At 54.7% G+C, this 19,152-nt stretch overlaps 1 protein-coding gene across 1 annotated transcript in view; it reads right to left on the minus strand.

Annotated features, from left to right (window-relative positions):
* The window catches only part of Notch1 (notch receptor 1), a 46,651-nt gene extending 32,700 nt beyond the window's left edge, over window positions 1-13,951 (minus strand). Inside the window, exons 1-2 of the mRNA XM_041674453.1 lie at window positions 13,645-13,951; window positions 12,006-12,084 (exon numbers count right to left, since the gene is read on the minus strand). Of these exons, the coding sequence (XP_041530387.1) occupies window positions 12,006-12,084; window positions 13,645-13,705 (140 nt within the window). The 5' untranslated portion in view covers window positions 13,706-13,951. The remainder of the gene's footprint in view (window positions 1-12,005; window positions 12,085-13,644) is intronic.
* Between the last annotated feature and the right edge of the window lie 5,201 nt (window positions 13,952-19,152).

A 19,152-nucleotide genomic window follows, 5' to 3' on the forward strand; every position in this document is an offset into this window, starting at 1 on the left:
AGCTTCCTACCAAACCTGCCTGAATCCAAACACTTATCTGAAAATCATTTAGAGCACAAGGGTGGGAACAGCCCCCTTCATCCTCACGGTCTCTTGCCTTTATACCCACAACCAAGTTTCCTCCCCCACCCTGGCTGGATGAGGTGTACAAGCATGTGGGTACCCACGTAGCCCAGGGCACTGGTAGCCTTGCCCCTAATGGGAGCAGCAATACTGCTACTTATAGCCTGCACCTGTGGCTGCACCTGTCCTGGCAGGGGCGGCAGGCGGGAATAACTGAACTGTTGTCTCCTCCCTGGCCCCGAGGCCCTGTCACCCACTGGTGGCCAGAGCAGCAGAAAGGTGAGAGGACAGTAAGGGCCGTGGCTAGGTAGACTCTCCTGCCCCAAACATCAGCTGCTGCTCAAGCTGCCTGGACAGAGGGGGGTCAGGGCTGGGGCAGGTGTGGCGCGTCTGCAGGTGGCTACAGGTGCCAGCCAGGACTGAGGCCAGGGTCCAGGCTTTCCAGCTCAGAGAGCCACTCCCAGCATGCTCAGCGCTTTTGTCTTCAAATCTTTCCCCCCAGTTGCATCCTTGGGTGGTTTAAAATATGCTGGAAAAGGAAGCTCAGGAAAAGCACCCGCTTCCTGGCCTGGCGCAGGAAAGCCCTTTGTGTGGGAGACAGTTGAGGTTGGAACCTGCCCTCCAGGGAAGCCACCTTTCCCACCATAGGGAAAACAATGCCCCTGGCTGCTGCCTGTGAAGGCCCCTTTGAGGGGACCAAAAGCTTCCTGGGGGAGGGGCAATCAAATAATTTCCTGGAGTTGATCTGTGGGAAGTGGAGACCCATGGGAGCAAGGGTGGGAGACTCCACCCAACCTGCCCCTTCTACCACTGGTGAAAGCATCACCCGGCAAACTGGGGTCACCAGGAAGCAGAGGTCACTGTTAGGGTGTGAAAAACACCTGCTTAAGCTCCTGCTTCCACTGAGGACAGTTTCCTGCTTCATCTTCCCAAAACACAGAGAGCCTCAAGTTTCAGGCAAAGGCCAGGAATCTGTCTTCCTTTGGTACTCCACAATGCCTGCCACCCATTCTGAGTGGTCCTGGGGACTCACAAGGACAAGTATTGTGTGTGCAGCAGTATCAAGAAAGGCCAGGGAGAGCCACAGGCAACAACTACAGGCCTCTCTGGTCTGTACAGGATGGAGCTCAACCCTGTACCTGCTCAGGTTAAGCAATGAGAGAAGAGCTTCGTCCAGAGTGAGGTGAAGCCAGATGCCGCACACTGAACTCTATGCCCCTGCCCATCGCTGCTTTCCTAAGTAAATATAAAGATGGTGAAGGGGGCTGCTCAGGGGCTACCCTGTTTTCCTTCCCAGGTCCAAAAGAGAGGACACACTCCCTCTTGGCTAAACTGGTCCTTGGAATGTAGAAGCTTCACCTCACTAGACCCTTACTCCAGTCCTAGAGGTAGCTAGGTCCATTTTACAGATGGGAAGACAAAGGCCCAGCAGGCTCTGCACACACATGCACAGTTCTATAGTGCTTAATTCCTGTCACCCATGGCAGACCAGCCTTGGCTCAGAGAACAGTCACAGGCAGGGCAGAGTAGCAGAGGCTTCTAGGGAAAGAGGCAGAGGTGCCCCGTGCCCCAAGCTGCCTCATCCCTCAGTCTAGATTGTGGCTTGATCACCTGATCTCCCAGAAAGAAAGGAGGTGGAGTCTGGCTGCAACAAAATTGGTAGGAAGGGGGCAGGGCTCTTAGGGAGACACCCAGGAACTGAGAGGTACTTGCCACTGCAAGGGAAACCTCAAAACTCCTAGCTTCCCCAAACCCCTCAAGACCCTCCCTATAGAAGGGTCGTCTCATGCCATCCCTGTGGCTATCCTTCCCAACCGTGGGCACTGAAGACACGGCAGTGAAACCCATGTCCAGCTACCCACTGGGGCAGAGCCACTGGCTGCTGGGCAGACAAAGAGAGACAGGCCTCGGCTGCATTCTTCCCGGAGCTCCCAGGAAACCTGCTTCAGTGAATCCTTCAGATGACTGGCTGAAGTGCAGACTGCAGCTTTGGTAGGGTCCCCAGAGGTCACCCCCACCCTTCAAAACTCAGCAGCTCCCACCCCAGCCAAATGTTTTCCAACAAGAAAGAGCTCCCCTGCCAGGGAGGTCCCCACACCCCAGCGGACGGCTAGGTCTAATCCCAATCCTGATCACAGAAAGTCTCACAGTGTACCAGCTCTCCATAAGAAACTCTCATTCCGCCTCAGGACACAGTAAACTCTGGAAGACAGGGAGAGCCACTTGCGTGTATTCTGCTCTAGAAGAGGCCCAGGGAAGAGCGGGCACTCTGGGAGGAATCTGTAGGGGATCTGAGGTGTCCCAGTTCAGCTGGGCTAGGGCAAGCTTTGGGCTTGTAGGTTCTGGACCCTCAATTCCAGTGGACACTGATACCCCATGCCTGGCCTTTTCTCTTATATTGTGGTTGTGAGCCTCGCTTTTAATGGCTGAGCCATCACACCAGCTTGCCTGGCCTATTCTCAAACATAAGTTCACTGACATCCTGTGAACCCTCAAAGCCTTAGTCGGGGTTGAACAAAACAAAAAGAACATGCTCCATTAAGTCAGAGCAGTCCAAGGTCAACCTGGCACTTTCTGTAGCCTCATGACAACACACGGGGATCTCAAAGTGAGACCCCAGAGACCGCAAAGACAACAACGTCCAATACACAGCAGTGAGGCCAGCCAGCACCTTTAGCATCAGAAGCCCCATGGGATCCTCCACTCACCCCAAGGAGATGGTCCTGTCTGATGAAAAGGAAGTGTGAGAATGTAGCTGCAGGCACCACTGTGAAGGAAACATCCTCATTCTGAGCTTTGACCAGACACATGCTAACGGAACAGGATGCTAGAAGGTTACACGCTGGCTTAGAGGCCAAGTCCAGAGTACGTGGGCTGTGTGTGTGTGTCCAGCCTGCATCGTGGTTTCTGAGAACTGTGAGCCAGGTCTTAGCAACCTAGGGCTACCCACCTGGCCCAGGCCTGCCCCAGTCCATCTGACTAGACTGCCTAGCTTAACTCAGTTGCCAACACCACAGACTGGGCCAGTCTCTGGACCATGAAGACAGAATACAGCCACGGCCTGACCTGTCATATCATAGTCCCTGCTGACAGCCCCACCTGGTCTCGACTGTCAGGCTCTGAGACAGAGCTGAGGTCATCCTCGTCTGACCCTGAGAAGAGGAAGGAAGGGAGGAAAGCCCCACATCACGGGACCCCTAGAAGTCATGTTCCACCAGACCCAGACAAGAAACAGAGGTCCATGGTGCAGCAGCGGGTCAGGCACACAGGCAGCGCCTGCCCCTACCCCAGCCACCTCAGGGCAAAGCACAAACCCTGGAAGCCCCGCTTTCACTCAAACCTCTCATTTCCAGTAACTGTGCTGTTTCCGCTCACTAAGAACCAAAACTGAGAGGAAATGGTAGGAGGCAGGTCCCCAAGCCCGAGGCCCAAGCTGCTGCTGTTCAGGCCTGGGTGATCTTTCCAGAGTCTACCACCCACATTTCTCCTTAAGCAGAGCATCGGCCCTGGGAGCCCGGAGTGTGAGCTGCTTCCCCTGGGGTATCTCTGGGATCTAGCCTATGGATACATGGTCTACAATAGGGGACACTGCACACCAAGAGCTCTACCTGCGAGACACTGGGGCACTGGCTCCGTCCGGAAAGTGTTTGCTGAGCAAGCATGACAACTTAAGGTCAATTCTCAGCACCTGTATCAGCCAAGAATGGTGGTGCACCAGCACTGGGGAGGAGGAGGCAGGAGGATCCTTGGGACTTGTCGGCTAGCCAGTCTAGCCGAATCAGTGAGCTCAAAAGTAAGATGGGGTGCAATAGAAGACACACAGGGTTGACCTCTGACCTCCACACACATGTCAAACACACACACATACATATATGAACACACACAAACACCCAGAACGTTGAATCGGTAGGCAAAGCACCTGCTGTGCAAGCACAAGGACCTAAGTTCAAATCCCCAGAACCCAGGTAAAAATGTGGGTGTGATGGCATGTTCCTGTAGTGTCGCCCCAGCCTTCCAAGGAGAGGAGATAGGAGAAGGACCCCTGAAGATGAGTGACCGTCTGGCTGGCTGAACTGATGAGCTTCAGATTCAGTGAGAGACCCTCCACAAAAAAATGGAAGTGGAGCACGGTGAAGGAAAGAAAGCTGCTGTCAACTTTGTCTCCTCCCATCCCCAAGTACCCTCCTGTACATGAGCGCGCACGCGCGCGCACACACACACACACACACACACACACACACGAAAAAAAAACAGGGTCACACACGCGTGATTCTGGGCCGTGGGAAAACCTGCTCCAGGGAGCGGGCTGCCGCCCAGCTTTCTTCCTGAACTTGATTAAACACAGATGTTTCTCTAGGAAAGCCAGTGGCCTCCATGCTGCCTGCGGCTCCCTGGCCTCCCTGTGGCTGGGCTGTGATTCATGCAGGGTGACCCACATGTGGTGTTAAGGCAGGAGGCCCAGAGCCAAACTACGGCCTCGGTGCCTGGGTATCATCTTGGGAAGACAGCTCTTCGTCCCCCTGCTCAGGCCTAAGGACTCTTGGCAGTAGATGTGGCCACCTCTCAAGTCCTCAGCTAGTTGCATGGGGCAGGGCTGCTTGCACAAGATTGACAGGCACAAGACTGACAGCGCTTGCGGCGGGCTCTGCCTCCTCAGGCCTGTGCTAGGGCTTGGGGGCAGACTGGCCTCTGGCATTACCTGTGGTAGAATTTGTTCAGCAAATTAGCAGTGTCGACAGATGACAAGGGGCTCATTTACTTAGCTCAGAAGGACAAGCACTTTAAGCACGTCAGTCGCACCAGGGACACCCAGCCAGGTGGTAGGATAAGCCAACACAAGTCCAATGACAACCCTTCTTATCTGCCTGTTAGGGCAAGGCTGCAACCAGCATTTGGCCTCGTTCCACAACAGGTGACAGTCATTCCCTACCTGTGCCTCAGGAGTGGATGAAACTCACCTGGTGGGTACCATATAAAGAAACTGCTTTAAAAAGGCGGGGGGGGAGGGGGGCAGGAAGAAAAGAATTAGTCTAGCTAATTCATTCTAGAGTGTACATTACAGGAGCACAGGGGAAAGTTGGGAGGACCACCTATCCAGAGCACTTCTGGCCCAGGAGCTGCTGGAGGGAAGAGATGTAACAGAAAGGCGCGGTCCGGAAGTGAGGTCCTAGGGGAAGAGGCTTCTACTTCTAGAATCCTGTAGGTCTCAGGGACACTGAGAAAGCAGCCCTCAAATTCCAAGTCCATTCAATTACTCCTCTCCCCTGCACTGGCGACACTTAGAGGTCTGGATGGTCAAACTCCCACTTGTGCTAGCTAGGGAGACAGTCCTGCAGGAGATATTACACCTCTCTGAGCCCCAGGGGCAACTGAGGGAGTAGTCTCTACGTCTAAGGTAAGCACCGAGCTCTTTCCTTTTACAGAGTTTGGTTCTCCTCCTAGGGAACAGAAAGTGCTTGTGAGTGACTGGCAGGTCCTCTCAAAGGTCCCAGTCCATGGAGGGGAAACCACAGCATAGGCCAATGGGAGGCAGGGCTAGAGCTTCCCTCCCTGCCGTCCCCAATACACTGCACACTGCCCCAGCTGGCTATGGCTCCCCCGACTGCTGGTCCATCCAGGCTACCATAGATGCCACCCTGCGGTGGGCCTCACCCAAAGCTACGAAAGGCCTAGCACACTCAGACAAGGTATTCCCCAAGCTTTACCCTTTGAAGACTAAGTTTGACCCCAGCAGCCCACCTACCCTGGTTTCCCATCTCCTCATAGCTGTGTGCCTAAGTAGGGTGGCTGCCTTGCCTGCCCTAAATCCTAGGGTCCAGCATATACTAAGCGCTCAGCAAAAATCCACTGCCTCGGTTGGCCTGCACTGGGCACACTGACCTCACTAAGTCTCCCTTCAGGTTGTAAGAGGCCAAGCGGCTAGATGGCCGTGGGAAAGCAAGATGAGGTGGCTGAGAGTCTGCCATGCACACTGGGAAATGTGGGGCCTTGGGTACTGTAGGCCATTATCAGACTCACATGGGAGCATGCTAGGCCCCACTCCCCTACAGCCCCAGGTGGCAACACAGGCCCAGAGACGTACATTCTGGTCCCTGTAGGACTCGTCAGGACTCATAACAGGGCTCATCCTGACGGTACCAGAAGCTGAATCTATAATTAGAGGAGGGCAGAGCTGGCACCCACAGTGGCACAGAGAGACCCTGACATCTTCCACGTTCAGAAAGCAGCACTCAGTGGTCACAGACTGGGTAACTTCATTCACAGGAAATGGAACAGCAAAGGCTCAGGGTCAGAGGGCAGCTCAGTAGATGCCAGGGAGGAGAGGGGAGCTGGCAAGCGGCTGCCTCTGGGTGATTACAAGCCTGGAACTGGATAGGTGTGCCGGTTGTGCAACCCACGCCTCTACTAAGCATGCTGTTCTGTGTACTTTCCATGGCTCCATGGCTCAAATGGCGCATTTTACAAAGCATGTAAATCCGCCACCCCAAAGCCCCATCTCCCAAATTGGTCCTAAAACCCTGGGCTCTGGGTCAGCAAGAGAGGGCAGGGTGAGGCCACAAGAAAGACATCCCCTGCCCTCCCACCCTGACAATCACTCTCTTCTCCAGTAGGGGTGTCCCCAGCCCGAGGCCAAAATATGCCCCAGCTTGCAGAACTGGCCCTGCCACACGGCTACTTTTCAGTCCTAGGTAATGCTACCTGCAACAGCCATTCTTACACCTGTAGGTTATCCCTGAGCCCAGCCTAGATGCAGCAGAAAAGAGGTTATGGGGCCCTCCCATGCACGGGGGGTAAACTGAGACTTGAGTACAGTTTACCACAGCCAGCTGGTCTGTGTCTTCCAGTCGGCAGGTGCCAGGGTGTGCCCTGCCTGGGAAACAAGGGGGATCAGACACATCCTGACGTAGTCACAACGATGCCCTGAAGCCAGCCGCTCGTTAAAGCTGGTGATGATTCCCCTCGGCCTCTGGGAAAGGCCTGGAAAGTTCTGGATACGCCTGCACATGAAGGTGAAAGCTGATGCAAGCTGGCCTTGGGTCCTCCACCCCCCCACCCTCTTCACCCTTAGCTTCAGTTTTTCCCACCTATAAACTGGAGATGAAACACACAGGATGGGCCAGGCCTTCAGGGAAAACCCGGCTCACTGCCACCAAGTTTCCGGGGCTGATCACGGCAGCCCCGGCTCTGCAAGGGCTGCTACCTTCACGTTTTTCAGGAAAGCAGCGTGGACTCCACTCGCCTGCGAAGCCACATCCTCTCACTATTTATAGCTGAGACACAAGCATGTCCCTCCGCACACGATAGGGGCCAACCCCTCAGCCCAGGCTGCCACTGCCATCTGGGTCTTCTGAACGCCAGTGCACTACCCCACCACAGGGGGCAGGGATGAGGACCAGAGCCATCTTCTTCCCCTGTGGAGTTTCCATCTTTGACACTGGCCATGAAACCCTGCGGAAACCCCTCTACCACCCAGTTTCTGGGGACTGCAGCTGCCGGCCCTGCTTATCTACACCGTGCTCAGCTCCTTGAAAGAGGACTCTCCTGTCTGCCCTACCCCACCCTCTTCCTGCTGAGGTCACAGCTTGCTCTCGGTCTCTCTCCTTTTTAGCATTATTATTATTCCTTCAGTGGAAAAACTGTTGGCTGCTGGCCAGAGGCAGGGCTGCCCACAGAGACACTTTACTTCACGGAACACCCCGCCTCTACTCAGGTGTCCCGGTACCTGGACGGCTCCCCACAGGTTCCATGACAAGTGAGGCTGGGAGGCTGTTTTTCACCTGTTTTTCTAACCTCCTGTCCTTGAAGACCAGACAAGACACCGCACAGACAGGCAGGCCTGAGACAGCTTCGGCTCTCCTCCTGGGGAGGATGGGACCAAACCGAGATGGCAAGTGACTCAACGGAACCGAACTGTAGCAAGGCCAGATGACGGAAGACATATGACATTCTGCTGGGTCCCTCCTCAGCCCACCAATCACTTCCTGCCTCACCCGTTTCCTCGCCAAACAGGCGGGAAGTGATGGGCCGGGGATGTGACCATAACACAGCATCAGCTGAGACACTCAGGGCCAAGCATGGCTGGTCTGACCGACCAACTGAGAGTCCTGGCAGGCCATGGTGGGGCAGGCCCACCTGCTATATGTCACACCCATGCTGAATGACTCTCTTAATCCTGAGTGGTCCTGGCCAGTTCTGGGCTATACCTGGTGTAGAGCTCAGAAAACAGGAGTTGCTTTAAGGTGTCTGAAGAAGTGGCAAGATGGCGCAGAGGGAAAAGACAGTTACTATACAAGCCTGACTGCCTGAGTTTGATCCCCAGACCTCACGCTGACTCGTAAAAGTTGTCCTCTGACCTCCATGCATATGCCTGCTGTGAGAGCACAGACAGAGAAAGTCCAAAAAAAGGAAACCAAAGGAGCTGACAACTGTAGCCACCTCAGAACCAAATACAAACAGGCCCACCAGACAGTACTTTTGGGATGGCGAATTCATTCATTAACCAACTTACTATAGGAGAACGAGGCCCTTGAAAGCAGCCCTATGAGCTCACCAGGACAGCATGTGAAGGACCCCGACATTCTACAGTGTCCACCACTCACAGTTCCTACTCAGTCCTGAGGCACCACCGATCCATCAACCCTGCATCTGCCCCGATTTAAAGATGGCGTGACTGAAGTCATTTCTCAACTGTAGGGCACCCCAAGATTATCATCCATCAGCTCAAGCTTCTCTGGCTAGTTCATCAGGTTTCTAAATGCATTTAAAAGATGTCCTCATCACATTGGACTTTGCCCCCAGTGACGGGGGTCTCTTAGTCGCCCTAACACTATTCTTGCGCTCCCTCAGCTCAGAGTCTACACCCCCTTTTTGATCAGTAAATTCATGTTTACCCAAGTGTATAGGTACCTCCTCCTCACCCCGCTTCAAATGACAGCTCTTGTTCAGCCTTCCTCCTCAGCACACATTGGATCTACAAGGAAGCCACAGTGAGTCCCAAACTTCCCCAAAGGGTCTCTGATACCCCACAGCACACAGCAGCTACCCAGACTGTGCTCAGTCTACAGGATGTAACCCCAGGCCTTTCCCATATGATCACTGGCTAGCTAGACCTCAGGGGTACTGGACCTTTCCAGAAGGCCCTTGGTACCAAAAGGATTCACTTTCCAATCCTAAGTCCTGAAACTCCCTGTCCAGAAGTTTCTGGGGAAATTTCTCTGTTTGGGTAGAAGAGATAATTTACAAGGTACTAATTCACCATCCTATGGTTCCATTCTCAGGCCTTCCTTGGAGTAGGCAGCACCAGACGTCAAAAACCACTCGAGGTCATGGCTAGGTGTGACAGAGGCCTACAGGCTCCAAGTTTGCCCTTGAGGAAAAGAGGAGGCTTCCTTTCCTCAGCCAGGAGAGGTGGACCCTCTGTGAGTGCTATGGTCAACTCTTGAGTAGGCCTCCTGAGGCCATCTGAAGAAGTGGACAGGAGTGGAAAGGTAAAAGCCACCAAGGAATAGGGGAGGAGAGGTGTCCTCAAGCACCCAAGCCCAGACCGTGAGCTGGGCCCCTCCATGGATTGACTGCGAAGTCCCCTAAACCACACAGTGTGTCCAGACCTGTGCATCACAAGCCGGGCCTAGCTGTAGCCTTGGGCTCCCGCTCTGTTGCCCAGAAGTGAGCAAGTACATCTATCTCATCTCATTGGACTTACAAAGTGAGCACAATGGAGCCTCTGTGGACAGAACTCCGTGGAACTCTGAGCCAAACAGGCCAGTTTTCCGCCAAGGAGGAAGGACCTTAAGATCCAGCGCAAGACAGAAGGCCTGGCACCAATGATCCTCTCAGTGGCCTGGCTTGTACTGCAAGGTACTTGCAAGCAGCTTCCCCAAGCTTGGGAGGTGGGAGAGAAAGTACAGCTCCCGTTTGCCTTCAGCTTGAAAGGTCTTCACACAGATAACAAGATACAAGCTATTGGGATTGCAGCAAGCAGACTGGACCCCACACACAACTCCACCAGATAGCGCGGCACAAGTGACTGGCATGTAGCAGGCCAGGCTGTGCCCATTGCCTGGCGGGGCTAAGAAGAAACTACCCCCACCTTCCTCCGTCTGAAGTAAGAAGTAAGCATAAGAAGCCTTTCAGTCCTGCCCTGCCAGTGAAGCAGGCAGGCAGGCAGAGCAAGGAGCACGGTGGCGGGGAAGGGGGTTGTGCATTCTGGGAAGCCACGCATAATTAATCACACAGCATTAATCGCCTCCCAACAATAGCCGCTGCCCTTCTACTGAATCCCAGCTGTCGGCCTCTGAATGGAAGGAAATAAGATTTAGGGCATCAAGCGTCCGTGAGGCTTCTGCAGGGGGAGAAAGGGGCCCCCCAAAAAAGCAAAGAAAAAAAAGTAGTGCGCATTCATTAGTGTCGGACAGAGGCACAATCGGCTTTGTCCAATAAACTGCTCACAGACCTGCTTAATTGGCTTCAGTACAGGGCGGGCCGGCCAGGGAGGTGGGGCTGCAGCCCACAGGCTGGGTACTGTAGGCAGTAGCACCCGTTGTCAAGGGGATGGGCCCTTCAGCAGATGGAATGAGGGCGCGCCACGCAGGCTGGAGCCGTTTCTGTCTGCAGACTCCAGGGGAGGCCTGGGCCTCCAGCACCTCGCTGGTCTCATCAGGGAGAAGCTCAAGTTGAAGGGCACTGGCCCTAGCCCCAGTGGAGACTTACCCTGGCTGGCTGGTCCAGAAGATTTTCTGGCTCGGAACAGACCTTCCCACCCCACCCCCAGTCACGCCCATTTCACAGCTGAGGACCTGAGGCTGCGGAGCTCTGGCATAGAGAGGGGAGGTAGGACTGCAGCTGCCAGGATAGAAACCAGACTCCAGCACTTACCCACACCCACCACCCAGGCAGCAGTGCCAACAAGGACCATTCCAGCTTTTCCCAACCTCACCTTGAACCCAAGAAGCAAGGAGGGGTGAGTGAGTCTTGTCTTAAAATAGGCATTTTCCACTGGCTCATGGTGGCTCGCACTTGGGAGGCAGAGGCAGGCAGATCTCTGAATTAAAGGGCTCTACATGGGCTGGAGAGATGGCTCAGAGGTTAAGAGCATTGTCTGCTCTTCCAAAGGTCCTGAGTTCAATTCCCAGCAACCACATGGTGGCTCAAAACCATCTGTAATGGGGTCTGGTGCCCTCTTCTGGCCTACAGACATACACAGACAGAATATTGTATACATAATAAATAAATAAAGGGGCTGGAGAGATGGCTCAGCGGTTAAGAGCACTGACTGTTCTTCCAGAGGACCTGGGTTCAATTCCCAGCACCCACATGGCGGCTCACAACTGTCTGAAAATGCAGTTCCACAAGATCTGACACCTTCACACCAATGCACATAAAATAAAGTTAAATAAATCCTTTAAAAAATAAATAAATAAATAAATATTAAAAAAAACCCCAAAAAAATAAATAAATAAAGGGCTCTACATTATGAGTTCCAGGACAGCCAGAGCTACTTAGTGAGACCCTGTCTCAAGAAAGCAAAAACTAGAAACAAACAAAACAAAAAAAGGGTAATTTCCTACCTAGTGTTCTCCCGCCTAGAAGAGGGCTCCCAGATGACAGGGGGCGGGGGCTCAGACTCAGTAAGTGATCCAGACTGCTCATCAAAAATAACTGTTTCTCAAGCATTTTAAATAAGAATTAGGGTACCATGGATTCCCAGGAGCCTGAGGGGGCCCATGAAGGAGTGTGCCAACCTCCAGGGGCCAGAGTAGCTCCACACGCGGCATAATTGCTGGTGATTAAGTAATTGCCAGACTTTGTCCAATAAAAGTCAGCACGTGACTGCACTCAGCCTCTGGGCTGTCTTCCGAAGACAATGGCCCAGTGTTCTGTCCCCAGAAGGAAGGGGCTCTGCTCTGACAAAAGCAACAGGTCCCCTCAGGGGCGGTACTCACACACAGGCTTCGGTGCCGTTGGCCACTTCGCACCTCCCTCCATTCAGGCAGGTCCCACTTGGCTGGGAGCATCTCAAGCCTGGGGAAGGGTCAGAAGAGAGAGGTCAGTCTGGGATCTGGGCAGCCGACTCCTCGTGGTCCAGATTGTGGAAGGAGACTACTGCCATGGAGCTGTGTGCTAGGGTTATTGGAAGTCGGGAGGTGGGGGTGGGGACTTTGGGCAACCCTTCGGGATCCGGGTTCGGCTCACACGGTTTTAGTCAGAAATAAACGGAAAAGGGATAAGCTGGCTAGGTGGCAGGTGTACAGCCCCAGTCACAGTGGGTCGAAGTGGAAAGCAATAGAAAGAACTGAGTGACTTGGGACATTCTCCCAAACTTCTTACACACCCAGCCAAAAGTGGGTGTTGATTAAGAAGTCCTGCAAAGCCCCCGACCAGCCTCCACCCTTGCCTCGGTTCAAACACAAAATACAAGGGGGCAGTAGGAGGGAGGGGGCGGCCACACTCAGCTCCCCCGATCGTGGGAAAAAGCGACAGCTGCGGAGCCCGCCACCCCGCCCTTCAACAAAGCGCCGGCCCGGGAATCAGAGCGGCCCATTGTCGCGCCAGGGCCGCCTCCTGGGGCAGCGGGGCCGCACCCGGAGACCTGCCCCGCCTCCTCCGACACCCAATACCTGTTCGCAGGCATCTCCAGGGGCAGCCCCCGCCGCATCCAAGGAGGGGGTCTTAGAGCCCGCACTTGGAAGGAATTCCACCCTAGTCTCGGGAAGGAGGGAATCTTAAACAAGTCCCTCCCACCATAATCTTAAGAAGCGCCGAAATTAAGCCCCGATATGGGGGCCGAGCTGAAGTGATACATAAAACCCCACTTTTAAGAAAAGGGCAGGCAGTTTTCTCCTCCAATTACTGGGAGACGGATGTAGTTGATCACTACAAGACTCCTCAGAAGTCCCCGTTCGGTGATGCCAGCAGGCAAATAAGCGCCCCCGCCCCCAGGTTCCAGTCTTTGCCCGCGCAGGGGTCCCAAATTTCCAAAGTGAGTCTGTCCCACTCCCCACCCTAGGCAGCAAGCCGCCAGTACATTGCCTCTCTTCGAAAGTTTGAGTCCCGCTAGGGGACAGCGGTCCCAAAACCCGGGACTGGGAATCCAGGGCACAACTCCCCCACCCAGCGTTAAGCAAGGCGAGCACAGAGCCCCAACATCCGCCCCAGCACGGGCCAGAGGCGAAGAAGAAAGAAAATAATGGTCCCAAGAAGCAACAGGAAACCAAAACCGATTCGATTCAAATCGAAAAGTAGCAGGCGCAGGCAGCCTGTCCGCCCCCGCGGCGAGCCCCAGGCGCGGCTGCCCAAGAGCGAGCCAGGGTTTAGTCTCCCGGGTCCCGGGCCCCGAAACCCCAGAGCCCCACACTGAGCTTCCAACGACTTAGGGAGCTCTGGGTAAAGCGAATTCACCCGGAAGGGGGACTGAAGAGAAGGACCACCCCATGCGAGGACGCCAGGTCCCCATGTCCATCCGCCAGCACCGGCTACCAACTCTGGCAGCTGGTGCTCTCACTCCCGTCCACCCACGGCGCGCGCAGGGCGCAGCCGAAGTTTCCGAAGGGTGCGCGAAGTTGCGGGCTCGCAGGCGCCTACCTCTTGCGGCGAGCGCGGGCAGCAGTGTTAGGCAGAGCAAGGGCGCCAGAAGCCGCGGCATGCCTGCTCGCCGGCTGCCCGCTGCCGGGGCGGCGGCCTCTTGCGGTGGCCGGCGGGGATCGGACGTACACGGGCACCACCAGCGATCCCGCGGGCGTCCACCCACTGATGCCCTCTCTTTCCTGGCGGGTGGGCGGCGCTGGGTTCTCAGGGTCTCCCCAGCCCTACTAGGCACCCCGGCTCGTTCCTTCACAGCGCTCGCACCCGCGCTCAGCGCCCGCGCCCTGCGCCCCACGCCCCTGCGCTCCCTCCCGCGGCCGAGGCACTAGTGAGGTTCAGGACTGGCGTGCGCTCCGCCCCCGAGGGGACCCGCCCCTGCCCCGCCCCATCCCACTGCGCTCCGCCCCCGGTTCCTGAGCACTCTGAAACCCTTCGTTGGCCCTGTCCCTCTCTGCGCCCTGGTGGGCTCAGCGCCTTCTCGGGCTAGGGAGAACGTCCCGATCTAGGATCCTATGGTCTGCAAGACAAGGAAGCGTGGAGGGGTGCAGGGAATCGGCGGTTAGGGACTACTTCTTGTTCGAAAGTTTACAGAGACCAAAAGTTTGAGCTGGGCTGCGGAAGGATCAGGCTTCGTGTGTCACCTCCCTCGGGGGACATTTGGCCAGGATTTGCATTTCAATAGCCGAGAAGATTCTGGCCGTGTAGGAAAAGGCGAAACTGCCCCGGGAACCAGGTCTGTCCCAGAGCTAGGTCTGGAGCCGTGGGCTGGAGCAACTGAAGTCAGGTTTGGGGGACTCCCGGAGCGGGAGTTTAGAAGTCGCGCCCTGACGGCGTTGGGTGCGTCTGGGGCCCCACTCCTGGGAGCCGTTTGGTCTCGGCTTTAGGCAACTGGATGTCTGAGGTCAGGCACCCCTAGTCGTGACTTCCGGAACGCTTGACCTTAAAGGATAGAGACTTCGCGCCCGCAGCCTCTATAGAAGGGAGCTCGGGGCTCGCCAAGGGAACTCCCCCAAACGGCCAGTGCCTTGCTGAACAAATTGTGCTCTCGCTCCCCAGAAGGAACCCGCGTCTAGACATTCCACGGTCACTCTTTGGTTCCTGGCTCTGCCCAACTATGGTGACCCGGAAAAGTGCAGAACCCCAGTACAATGATTGTACCCGCGCAGCGATTCTCACGTGGTTCTCTTTGATCAGTTATCTCTCCACCTCGGTGCTGGACTTGGACATCTTGTGCCAAACTGGCTAACTCTGGGCATTCAAGATGCTTTCCTTGTCCCTATGCAATCAAAGTTCAGTGGAATCTGGACCGGACAACACCTCCCATCCCAAAAAAGGATGGTGAGTGTAACACAGGATACAGCCCCAGCTTTTATTGTCCTAGAAGGCTCGCTCCCAGAGCAGGGGGATGCCTAAAAGGGCCTTAAATGCTGACTGGAAGCTGCCAGGAGAATCCTGAGTCAGGAAAACCAAAGGAATTTGGGAGTCCAGAATTTGGAAGGCAGCCCTTGCCTAGGGAGACAGAAGTGGGCTCATTTCTCCTGCAGCCCCACCCATCTCTCTTGACACACCTGTTTGTAGAGGGCATTCTAAAGGGCCAATGAGGACAGCTTGTTCAGCCCCCTCCCCTGCTCCTCTCAAAAGCTGGCCTCAAGCCTGGAGGGGTGGGGGGTAGCAGCATGGGGTCAGTACCCAGGAGAAAAGGCGCCCAATGCTGCAGAAATATTTATATAACAGATCTGCGGCCCCAGAGAGCAGTTTCCATAGAAGGAAGGGCTGGCTAACTGTGCAGAGTTCACAGACTCAAGCCTCTGCAAGTGCCTCTTCTGAGATGGGCCCTGAAGGCCTCCGGCTGCTGTTGCTGTGTGGCAACTATATCCCAGCCTTGCTGCAGGGGCCACCCAGCCTGGCTTGGATACAAAGAATGTCTCAGCCTTCTGGAGTCTGGGGAGAAGTGCACTGGTCGGGCAGCAACTCCTTACCTGCCCTCCTGTCTGTCCATGGGTACCTGTGTCTCTCCTTTTTTTCTGTCTTTGTCCAGCAATGAGTATGGCTGCACATCAGACCAGCTGACACCAGGCACTCGCCGGCTCTCTTTATAGATGGAGGCCAAGCACACAGGCAGGAGAGATGCATATCCTTAGCTACAGAACACTCAAACAGCTGGACCAAGTAAAAGGCCCGGTGTGGGCAGCGCTGGGGCTGAGCCCTTAGCAAGTGGGTGTGAAGCTGTTTCACACAGGAGGCCAAGATACTGGGCCTCCTCTTCCCAATCTACCAGGAAAAGGGCTTACAGAGTAAGAAAACCAAACCCTGGCCAGTAAGGAAGAGGAAGGCCACCCCAGTGGGAAGTCACTTTTAGCTCGCTGTCCCAACTTATAATGGGAGCCAGGGTAATTTTCTCAGGCAGGTAAGGCTAGAGCCTGGAGTGAGGAGTGGAGAAGCAAAGTGGCTAGCAGCCATCTCTTCTCTTGGGGCCCACCTCACACTATCAGTCCAGAGAGGCCACTTAAGCCTACGTTGCTCCGTCCCCCTTCTTTCCTCGGAATGCCTGTCTGAGCGGTGTCAGGACCGCAGGGCATCCTAAAGACTGCCAGCACTTCTTGGAGCAGGGTGTCTGTAGATAAACCAGAAAGGTTCCCAGGCCAGACTCTAGACCCTTCTAAAGCACAGCTGGTCAAGACACAGTTGGGCTTCAGGTGCTTTGTGGCCTTTAGACTTGGAACATTGTAACATAGCCTTCAGGTACTGGGCAGTATGGAGGCCAGAAACATTGTAACCACCTGCTTCAGAGTACACACCAGCAAGGCCTGATTGTCCTAGAGAGACCAGGTCTTCATGAGGGTATGATGGGCAGCAGAAGCCCAGGAGCACCAGGATTAAACCTCCCAAGCCTGGGTTTCAGGTGCCTTTCCCTCCTGCAGGGTCTCACCTTGGCACTTATACCCTGAAGGACCCGGCAGTGTGGGTGCCGGCAGAATGAGGCTCTCTAGTTCTCAGGAGAGGCTCAGAGATGTCCCTAGGGGAATAATTCCAGATCAAGCCAGCTCAGGGCATGCGGTATGTTGTTTTCATGGTGTCGCCTGGTTGGAGTGACAAAGGAGACAGGATGGGGAAGGGGGAAGGAAGGGCTGAGCTTAAAGGTGGTCTGTGGTGGTGAGTGTCCTGTCCCGAGTGGAGTGCCAGCAGAACAGGCAGCTATGAGAATATTCCAGATCACCATCCTTGGAATCCATCTGTTTACATTACTTGGGCTTAGAGATCCAAGAAGCACCCAGCCCAGAGGGTGCTTCTTGCTACCTCTGCATCCACCACAGCCAGGCTGCGGCCCCGCCATATCTATCAGCCTCTGAACTAGATCCCTGGATTCTGAATCAGAACTACTAACTGACCTGCTCACTGTAGGTCTCTCAGGCCTCTAGGCCTCGGTTTCCGGTTTCCCCCTGTTAAGTCATCTGTAGATTCCGTCTACGTTTTGCACTTAAACACGGCTTTGAACATTTTCTAGAAGTTTGAACATCTCTCCATATGCTTTCAGTGGCCTGAACTGTTGTTCCAGATGAGCAGGCCCAGGCTGGCTCCCCTGTGACTGGCGTTGCTTATCTCAGCGCTACCAGTGGGAAAGCACAGTCTAAGCCCCCTGTCTTGGAAGATGCCCTCCTGGTTCTGGGCCTCCGTCCCTAGACCTTTGCCAGCTAAGCCTTTGTGATACCTTGTCTTCTGCTTGGCTCTCTGAGGAAGGGCCCAGCCCTGCTGTGTCCCAGAACCAAATGCTCAGAAACGTTTGATAATTGACCCATCACTAAGGGAGGCTGAAAGGAGAGTACAGAGGCCAGCAGAGATGATTCAGCGGTCTCTTGGTGCGTCTGGCATCCTGAAGAACCACCGATATACTGACCAGCCCTTCGGCAAGAGTCCAGTACCTCCCTGAGCCCATCTACAAGGTCAATGGCTCCTGTGTGTACCTGGGAGCCTGCCTATGGCTTCCTGCTGCCCTAAAAGCCTAAGAAGAAGGAAAAGCACCCCAAAAGGCAGGTCCTGCTGCTTCACTACTGTGGGGAGGCCTAAGAGTGTGCTGCCCGGGCAAGTCCCTGAGACAGGTACCTAGTAGCTCCCCAGCAGGTGAGCTGCCAAGGCCCACATGAGGTGCACTCAGACTGCAGGCCTGGCCTACTGGGCTAGTTTACCACTGTCATCGCAGAGGTAGCCTTAGGCCTGATGACCTGTACTCTACCCTCTGATGGAGGCCATTTGCCTGTCCCCAGGAGTTCCCAAATTGTTCAGAGAACAGCCTATAGACTCCTGAAATTTAGCGGGTGGTGGAGGAGGTTGGGTGGGCGTGGGCATAGTCTGAGGAGTGTCTCACTGAAGTTTACCCAGGCCCTGAGTTTCCCTCAGCTGTTCACAAAGCCTAGAATGGGATCCCTTGGTGATCAGTAGTCACTTCTGTTACTTCCTAAGATCCCCAGGGAAACAGTGCCTGGCTGTGGCATGATGTGGGTTAGGGTACACTGGGACATTTGCTCGCTCAAATCAGGGGAGCTTAATGGAGGGGGAATCCCAGCAGGATTGGGAGGTTGAACCCAGAAACTGTACCTCTGGGCAGGGGCTGGGCCCACAGGAAGCTGTCACCATACTACCCTGCTTATTCTGTGTAGGGTTGTGGAACCCCGCCAGGCCTCAGGGTCTGCCCACACATCTTTAGAGTCTCAGGATCCCGGGGCCCAAGAACCCCTGCAGTGCTGGGAGGAGGGGGGCCTCCACCCTGCCTGGCCCCCTGCCCACTCCAGCTCAGAACTTTCTCCAAAAAGAAAAGGCCCCAGGGGACGAAACTGTGAAGCTCCACCCTTCAGGCTCGGTACCAGCTCAGCCTAGAGGCTGAGTCACTGCAAAAGCCAACTCCTTCTCTTTTCCCTCCTTTTTCCTTCCCTTTCTTTCACTCTTCTTCCTTCCTCTTCTTTCCTCTCTTCCTTTTTGGTGATAAAAATAGCAGGAAAGTTGCTTTTTAAAAATAATAATAATAATAAAAAGAGTCCACTTTAGTTTTTCTGGGACTGGGTGGGTTTCTGACTCAAATCTCCTGCCCCAGCAGAAATCCGTGAGGTCCTGAACCCATTCCCTGCCCACTCTTGCCCTGGCTACGATCCTAGAGACCCCCTCCCACACACGAGTTGGCTTCTCACTGGCCTGCGTTTCCTGGAATTTGCTGCAGACACATTTAGACATGTTTAGAACTTCCGTCCTCTAGGCTCGCTTCCCCCACAGCCCCCTCTTTAACAGAAAATGGACCTGGGAATCACGGTTTGGGTTACAGGGAAGGCTGGGAGTTCTGATGGTAAAGTAACAAGAGCTCGAACAATAGCAGGTACAGCACATCTGTGAGCTATTTTTGGGTCTCTAGAGAGAAGGGGTAAAAAAAAAACAAAAACTCAACAAATCTTTAAGTAATACCAGAATTCTTCTATATTTTTGCCTTGACAGCTGAGGGGAAAAAAAATTACCCCAAACCAG

This window comes from Microtus oregoni, unplaced genomic scaffold, assembly GCF_018167655.1.
Source record: "Microtus oregoni isolate MIOR12 unplaced genomic scaffold, Mior012 000025F_ref0000491, whole genome shotgun sequence".
Classification (NCBI taxonomy): Eukaryota; Metazoa; Chordata; class Mammalia; order Rodentia; family Cricetidae; genus Microtus; species Microtus oregoni.